The sequence below is a fragment of the Alligator mississippiensis genome, chromosome 10, assembly GCF_030867095.1.
Source record: "Alligator mississippiensis isolate rAllMis1 chromosome 10, rAllMis1, whole genome shotgun sequence".
Classification (NCBI taxonomy): Eukaryota; Metazoa; Chordata; order Crocodylia; family Alligatoridae; genus Alligator; species Alligator mississippiensis.
In genome coordinates this window covers 72370277-72379135 of record NC_081833.1, presented here as the reverse complement: position 1 = coordinate 72379135, position 8859 = coordinate 72370277, and the positions used below count along the sequence as shown (strand labels likewise).

At 45.8% G+C, this 8859-nt stretch overlaps 1 protein-coding gene across 1 annotated transcript in view; it reads left to right on the top strand.

Moving 5' to 3' along the window:
* The first annotated feature begins 87 nt into the window (after positions 1-87).
* The window catches only part of COTL1 (coactosin like F-actin binding protein 1), a 28263-nt gene continuing 19491 nt past the window's right edge, over positions 88-8859 (top strand). The window contains exons 1-2 of the mRNA XM_014609295.3: positions 88-555; positions 930-1012. Coding sequence (XP_014464781.1) covers positions 479-555; positions 930-1012 — 160 coding nt within the window. The 5' untranslated portion in view covers positions 88-478. The remainder of the gene's footprint in view (positions 556-929; positions 1013-8859) is intronic.

The following is an 8859-nucleotide window of genomic DNA, read 5'->3' as shown; positions in this document are numbered from 1 at the left end:
AGGAGGGGGTGAGGAACCACCACTAGGCTGCAAAGCAAGGGGTGTTCCTCCACTGCTTCCCATTTTGATTGGCAGAAAGGAGCTCAGAAGAGGCCGGTTCCCCTGCCTCCACCTGCCTTGGGACCCGGAGGCAGAGCTCCAGCAGAGCAGAGCCGAGCTCTGCGCAGTCAGGCAGTGAAGGGGTAAAGCTCATCTTGGACTGATCTTTCAGTAAGGCTGTGAGCAATACTGTATGACTGGCTGCAGCAGGAATACGGAGCACAAAGCTACATCATTATTTCCTTGCCCGCTCAGCAGATCGCCTGTTGGACCTTTACAGAGCCTGCCTGGGTCAAAGCCCTGACCGCAGAAAAGATTCCTTGCCTCTAATTTTCTTTATTTTCTTTTATTTTTTTTTTCTCTCTCTCTGCAAGAGGACAGAGCTTTCATTCAGCCAAAATCCCGTCTTCCCCCCTGAACGCCGATTCTCCTCGAGCAAATGGCAACTAAAATCGACAAAGAGGCATGCAGAGAAGCTTACAATCTGGTCAGGGATGACGGCTCGGATGTGACCTGGTAAGTTTTGACCCCTGGCTTGCTTAGGCTCCTAGCGAGCTTTCTCTGAGCTCAGCCTGGAATAAAATTCAGCACCACCACGCCCCTCTCTCCTATGGAGAAAGTGTGTGGATGCCTGCAATAAAAGATCGGAGCATTTTAATACGTGCTCCCCAGCAAACTTAAATATTGGGGAGAGGGTGATTGTCTGGTCGTGAACGTTGACACAGTACAATGCACCGATTTAGAGAGCCTGATAGAGTGCTACAAGTTAGTAATCCCTCTGATTTACTGCAATCCCTGCTTGTCTGTGAAATGTATTAACATTCCTGGTTAAAGCGCCGACCCCGTTCAAACAGTCACGTTTTACCGTCTCCTCTTTCCCTCTCCCAAAGGGTGACTTTTAAATATGACGGGTCCACAATAGTCCCTGGAGACCAAGGAACAGACTATGAAGCATTTACAAGGAAATGCACAGGTAAGGCTGGTCTAGTTGCTTGTGAATGTGAAAAGCGGTTTGATATGCCTTTGTGCCCATTACAAAGGGGGAAAAGAACTGGCAGCAACTTGTGAACTTGTGTAAAGCGGAACGGGGTCTGATTGTTTCAGTGCACAGGGTCGAACTAGCACAAGGCACTCCCATAGCAGCTAAACTCTGGAATCGAGTCATTCCTTTGTTTCCTCCGTAAACTTAAGTCTTGTGCAGAGGGGTTTTCCCCCCCTTTCCTGTACAATGGATGAGGTAATTTTCAATGCTTTCCCAGCATCTGGATAAGCTGGGGCAAACTCTTCTATTAGCTCAGATCCTATTGTTAAAATCTGCAGTTCATTAGAGGATTAAATCTTTTATTGGAGGGAGAAGATTCCCCTTATGAATCATTGGGCCAAACTCATCTTTTTTTTTACAAAACAGCATGCTTAAAACAATCGAAATGACCCTCCCTGGCTTTTCTGAGACAGGGACCTTCTCCAATACAGTCTCTGAATAGTGCCAAAGTAGCTCTGCAATTAAAATGAGCGCAGCATTGGTTTGGAAACACAAAACCTCAGAACAAATAGAGTGAGAAACGACCCAAAAGATTTGCATGAACAAACAACCAGCCTTGAAAACAATTGGAAATGCCTAATCCCAGCAGTGGCAGTCCCGGGTTCAAACGTGGCAGCTGCATGTTCAGTTGTGTCAGTGCAGCGGGAGATTAAAGCAAGGTGTCATGTAGAAAACCAGGAAGCACTGAATTATGTCTGATTTTGCTGCTTGAAATGTTTATCAGAATTACCCAACTTTCAAAGTCTCCCGTATGGGCTGTTTCCCTCTCCTGGATCTAGGTCCTTCCATTAAGGCATAAGGTAAGAGATGTGATGTATATGTTGCTATTCGATTCAGTGCTAGCCAGAATTCATTTCAAAGCATTGCCCTGTAATTCTGGCAGGGCTTCCTTAGCTCATCCATCCCATGTCTGATTTTTAGTCTTCTGTCATACCTGTATTGTGGAGGCTGGACAATCTCTCTCCCTTTAGGGGGCGAGGGAAATGGTAGTATAACGGTCCTTAGGACTTTCAGTGGGTATTGTGAAGCGGGGGGGGGGGGTCTTATCCGGCCAGAATTGGCCCAACCAGCCTCAGGCCTGCTGCCATTATATTGAATTCAGTGGAGAAATTTCCATGGACTTAAGTAGGGGGAAAGAACAGGTTTCTAAATAGAATATAGGCATCACCAGGGAAAAAATTGACTCTAGTGCTTGGGAAGTTTTAATGTGCTTTATCAAGGAGTCTACATGGCAGGGCTGTGGGATTGTATTGGCTTGTTATGGGTACCTCCTACGAAATCCACAATTGTTCTCAAGTGCTTTTCAAGGAAAATGTGTTTCCAAATCAAGCACTGATCCGGTTCAATTCATGTATTTACCATGAATGTGTTGCAATTCCTGATCCGGGGACATACAGCTCTTTTGATCTCTGACCTTATAAGAATGAGGATGAGAGGCATCAGCAGGCGGAAGGGGTATTTATGCCAGATGTGCCAAAGGGCGTCAGCTGAAGTGAGGACGCTTCTGAGAATTTTTTCCCCAAAAGTGTTGAACTGACCGCTGACGGCACTGGGATTTCGGGGCGCTCCGCACTTGTGAATCTCACACTGATGCGGTTCAGGAGAGGGTCAGCTATGGAGCTACGGGTGGTTCAAGGGTGATTGATGAATAGCTGAGGGATCTTCATTATTTCTCCCCTTCTCCTGTGATTAGGGTGACTGAACAGCTTCCTCAGGCCTCTGAGTGTCGCGGACAAACCTTTCCACACTTAATATTTTCTGTGATGCATTTTTTAAGCGTAAATCTCTCGGGTTGTCTGACCTGACCCTTGCAGTTTTGTCTGGGGAGATTGTGACTGTTCCCGTTGAGTGGTTCTCCCCTTTGTCACAAAGGACATAGTTCTGTGGAGTAAACGGAGGCAGGAGGCTTTGTCAGAGCCAGGTGATAATCCAGGGTTGCCTATGTAAGGACCAATGCTGGACACCTCTTAGGACCCTGACCTTATCTCATGTTCTTGCCTGCGCTATGCGTGGCAGAGCCATTTGCTAGGCAGGCACTTGGATGCACGCAGACAGATGAAGGCATTCACCCCATCTTCCCTCAATGAATTCCCCATGGCTGCATTGACCCTACTAACTCTACAACATCTTCACAGCTTCAGATAAGAGGCATCACCAGGGTAGACCTTGGCCTTAGCATAACACCCATTAGAGCAGTGACCTGTGTGCAGTTGCCCTTAAGGCTGTCCCTGAAGGGTTATATCCCCAAATAAAAGCCGGCAAGAGGAGATCAACCCTTGACAGTACCATCTCTCTGAAGTGCAAGTGCTGGAAGCTTTAAGACATCATAAGCAAGTTCAGAGGTACCGGCTCTTGGCTAAGTATCAGAAAGGAACTTCCTCCACCCACAAATTAACGGATGCTGCATGAGTTGGGGAAGGAAGATCTGCAAGTTTTAGTGACTCCATCTGTGCAAGCAGCCCGAGTCGGACCACTAGACATCAGTCAAAAAACAAAATTGGTGCCAGCTCTGAAGTTAGAGCTTCCCTTCCCATCTGGAAGCAAGGTGGCAACTGTTACTACAGAAGGAAGCTGATGAAATACACACACACACACACACACAATCAGTGAAAAAATCAACGATAAACATTTCCCCTGCCTTCCTGCTGCAGAGCGGGGCCTGCATTAAGTCGCTGCCCAAGACTGCAGCTGATAGATGTGGCTCAAAGAGGAAAAAAAGTGCATTGGGCTTCAGAGTAAACTTCCTTGTTTTGAATTCCTGTTGCCTGAAAAATACCAGCTCCAGAGCCACAAAATACTGCAGCTGCCTTTTGTGGAGCCGCGAGTGATTCAGTTGTTGAAGGTGAGAGTGGGAGCTGGAATACAAAACCTCAGCTTGCCGCGTAGGCTGAGGCGCCTCGGTGCAAGTTTGCCGTGCTCCACTTACCAACCCATCTGTTCCAACTCCGCTCAAGTGTAAAGCATCTGCGGCTCCTGCTTTCTTTAATAGCTGCTCTTATTAAAAGCACCTTTTGGCGTGCTGTACATATTGCTTTCCTCCTGGGTGTTAAATGATAGGGCAGGCGGAGTCAGGACGTGCTAATTCCTTTGACTCACAGACACCGGAAGTGCAGTGCTCTCGCTGGGGGCCGTACAGGTTGCTTGCCTTTTGCACCTTCTGCCTTGCACATAGCACGGACTGCATCAAAATGAGTGGCTGTTTTTTTCATGGAGATCATCATTTTCTTTCACAATGAGGTTGAACCACGTGCCTGCCCAGTGGGTATCCCACAATCTTTGTCCGGTTGCCCACATGGGGAGAATTAGGACAGCCGGCACTGTAGTTTTGGCTTTCTTTCATGTGGCTTAACATCTAGAGGACAAACCCTGTGACCAGCCAGTTCTCCGCAGACCTCCAGAAAACTCCCTTCATCCATACTTGAAGATTATAAATTCCCCAGATACTACAGATGCTTGCCTGCCTACAGCTGCATACAATATCACATAAACTTTGATACTTCTCCCGCTCCGTTGTTCTGGGATGCTGCAGATCCGTGGGTGCAATTTTTGAATAGGAAGAAAATGTGGGGAACAAATTATTCTTCCCTCACCAGTGGGATTCACTGGTACCTTGGTTCTGTATTAACCAAAAATTTAATTCAAGGCATTTGAGCCATTTCATTTTGCAAACACAGCTCCTGCCTGGGCAGATGGCATGGGTCCAGGCATAGCATTAATTTGGCATTTAACAGTTCGTGCCATCGATATGCTTTTAGACAAAAAGCTGAATTGCTCAATGCAGAGCCAGAAACCCCAGTAAAAGTTTGAAGGTTGTTTTGTAGGAGGGTAGGCAGAATCGTGTTTTTATTTGAAAGGCAAAACTGGGCTGGTGAATAGACTGCCAAGGAGGGAAGTGATGCCCAGTTTGGATTCTGAACTAAAACGACATCGGTCGGAAACATGCATTTAAGGTTTTGTCCGTGTCGCAATGACGTCAGACTCCAACTGAGACCCGATGTCAGTTTGTTTTGGCCTCTCGTGATTATTACTAAAGAAACAGAGCGTGGCCTAGCCTTGATACGCAGTTTGTTTTAATTTATGGATGGGTGCAAGGCAATTAAGTATAGGTTGGGAGATCTCGTGCCCCCCACTTGTAAATGGTTGTTTCTCTCTATGGCTCTGACAAAAGGATTACTTGGGCTGGCAAGGCCCAGTACCAATAAAAAATTGCTATGCAGCATGAAATGGAAGAGCTATTCATGTGTCTGTAAAGATCAGGCTGGTGGCAATGTGCAGTCAGTGCGCGGAGAAGGAAACCCTGTGGTGTGAAGTAAATGCCGTTTAAAGCATTTGAGGTGGATATCAGTACTGGGAATAAACTTGTGAGAGGTAGTTCAGGCACCCTTGAGCTTGTAACCTCTTTCATAGACAGGAAGGTTATAATCAGTAAGTCTAGAATTTGGGAGGTGAGGATCTCGGGCCAGATCTCTGAAGGTATTTCCGTACCTAAAGATGTAGGCACGTGTCTGGGATTTACAAAAGCACTTGAGCAAGCTCATGAGTTATATGCCGAAGTTATGCTTTATCACTCTGCATCTGCCTGCAGATTTAGGTGCAACAATACCGATTCCTTACTGCTTTTTTCCCCTGTAAAGTTCACTTAAGTTCTGTTTTCTTTCAAAATTTAAGGGACAAACCCATGAAAACCGATGACCCATCCTTATGGCAATTTTTTGTGTGCGTGTGCGTTTCATGTTCACACTGTGTTCCCATCTGCAGAGCCTCCCGCCCTTCCCTGGCTGTGTGTGTCCCTCCTTAGAGGATCAGATAAAAGTGGCATCTGTTTGACTGCCGTTTCCCTATGGCCATCTGGGGCCCAGACGTTCAGTGCTGTATTTGTAGGGTACTTCCCTGCGAGTTCTAGTGGCAGCAGCATCAGGTAAACTTCATCTGAAAGGGCAACCACATTTGATTGTGTGTGTTCAGTGAGTCTGTAATTTAAACATTGTGCCCATTGTTCTGAGTGCCACCATCCCCATATGGGGCAGGAATTGATGCTCCCTTTGTTCGGAGGGCCTTCGGGGCCCCAGCATCAGAGCAGCCTCTTCTGGCTTAAGCTCTGCTTCCCATATTCTCCTATAGGCCGCAGGGTACACCTATCATTCAATGCCTCCAGTTTGTGACCACAAGGACTAGTGAGGGAGCCCAATTACATAGAGGTTATTCCCCATTTATGACTCTCAGAGGTTCCTTTGTACAGTTAAGCAATGATAAATCAATGTTTTGTTGGGATGCATTAACTTGAGGTATGGACAATGGACGTTCGGGTGGATTTTGGGCAAGGGTGGGGAATCCAGGCCCCATCCGCACTTCAGCAGCCTTCATAAATGTGGAGCTTTCCTGACTTTGAAGTTTGCTTTCTCCTGGCCCGCATCGAAGGTCAAGATGCTGTGCTTGTCGTGCATAAGCGTGCCCCTGCCGAGGTGCTCTCAGTCTGGCATGTGACTGTTACAAGAAACAAATAGCTTAGCTGCAACAGGGCTGGACTGTAGTTTGCATTTCAGACAACCCCTAGGGTAACAGGTCCTGAAGACTTCCGTTAACCTTTTCTGCATTGATGGGAGAAGGCCAGGAAATTCAGCTTTGGCTGATGGCTCTCTATGTCTGATGTGCAAAATGTACGTGTCTGCAGTTGGCTGTTAGAGGGGAATGAATTTTGGTTTTTCCTACACGTTGGCTTTTATTTAGAGTGTCGATGCTAAACGTTTGCATTTGTCTGTAATGATGATGGACGGCATTACCCAGAACTTGTTAAAGTCAGGGGAAGGAGTCATGACTTCAGTGGGCTTTGAGTCAAGGCCCAAGGGCCTACGCTATGTCAGGGATGAACTGCTCTGCTAGCAGAGGAAGACTAGTGTCGGAGAAGAGCTGTACAGAGGTGAAGGCCTGGGTGATGAGAAGGTAGGGGTGGGTGCCCCAAGCACAATCCATGTCAGGTGGTTCAAAAGGTTTAGGTGTCTGCATGCAGAACAGAGGTTTAAGTGGTGAAGAACAGCTTCCAGCCAAGTTGCAGATACTGGGCTATTTCTCCCTTGCAAATTAGGCCCATTACCCTTCCTTTCCAGGTGTCACCACCAGCAAGCTTCTCTCAGACAACATCCGTTCCCACTGTGTTTCCTTGTCACAGAGCTCTAAAACGGCAACTCAGAGATCTTTGCTTCCTCTTTGTGAATACCGCACATTTAGCTTGCATCACACAAAGTCAAAGGGAAAGAGTGCTTGCATCCTGTTATCTGGAAACCAAATGTTTGGATGCTAAATGACTAGGGATTTTCAGCCTTTGCCAGCTGGTTCATTTAATTCAGCGTTCCCCTGGCACTGGGGATGTGTCTAGGCTGCATAACATCGTGTTTAGTGCACCTGGGTCAAAATGGATCTCCAAGGCCATGAGACGGCCACATCTGAGTGTCCCGTTTCCTACTCCATGGTGTTCCTTGGGACTAGAGGCTATAACAGCATTTAGTTGTGTGATACCACCTTAGCATGCCAAACTCCCTTTGGTTTCATTGAGAGCTCACTAGGCTGTTACTATGGGCTATTTATATATAATTACTTTCCCCCAATGGTTTCTAAAAACATAGTTGCAGATGTGCCAGGATTTGAATGCAGAGAAGCCATGTGTTACTGGAATTAAGCTTCTATAGATTTCTTGGTTGGATTACTTTACATTTTCCATTTTTTCCCCCAGCCTAGCTGGGTTTTCATAGGAGCAGATGTATTTTACCGTTCATGAATTAACCAAAATATGGACATTGAGAGCCATTTAAAAAAAAAAAAGCTTTCTGGATTTACAAAAAATTGGTTTTGCTGAGAGTAAGCAGAAAATATTTTGCTTTTCATTGGAATAAAGGGGAAAGAAAGTGTGGGCGCATCTACATGAGATGCTAAATGTGCAGTAAACTAATTCTACTGTGCATTAGTGTGTCACAGCAAAAGCCGTGCTAATGCGCAGTAGAATTAGTCTAGTGCACATTAGCGTCACTTAAAAGGCGTGTGCTGGTGCTACTGCACAGTACCACCAGTTACTAGCACATTGAGTTAGTACCTGTTATTATGCATATGAAACTTAATGCACAGTAACTATGGCGCGTTAATGCATGTGTAGATGTGTCCTGTGACGTCTCAAATACAGAACTTCAGCTGGTGTCATTTAACGCATCTCCACTGACTTCAGCTGATACATGACAGCTTACAAAAGTTGAAGAACTGGCCTCATGGCATTCACAGCTTGGAAAGCAAAACCTTAGCTGCCCATTTCTCCTTGATATAAACACGTGGCCCTAACAGTTAGCACCATATTGAAGCTATATACCATAGATTCATAGACTCCACATGGGTTTAAAGTGTTGTTTGAATTAACTCTAATATGAAAAAGATTTCCTTAGAGCACTTAGAAGAGATACCACCCAGAAACCTTCTCCAGAGTAAACCAAAAGCAATCTGAACGCCTTTTAAAGGAAAAGCTCTGCTCTTACTCTTTCCTTTGTATCGCTGTAGTAATATACTTGCCTTGTGACGTCCCAATAAAATAGCTTGATGTCATAGCTTGATGTGGATGCTTCAGAAAGCATACAGCAAAGACTGTTTTTTCTGTGGCTCATTTGTATTTACTACCAAGGTTATGAGGGGGATGGTAAATTGAATTCATTTTGTAGCCTAGCCAAGGATATGTGCATTCAAGACTATGTTGAAGAAGTGGTGAAGAATTGTGCTTTTCACACGTGCAGTTTTCTTCGAGC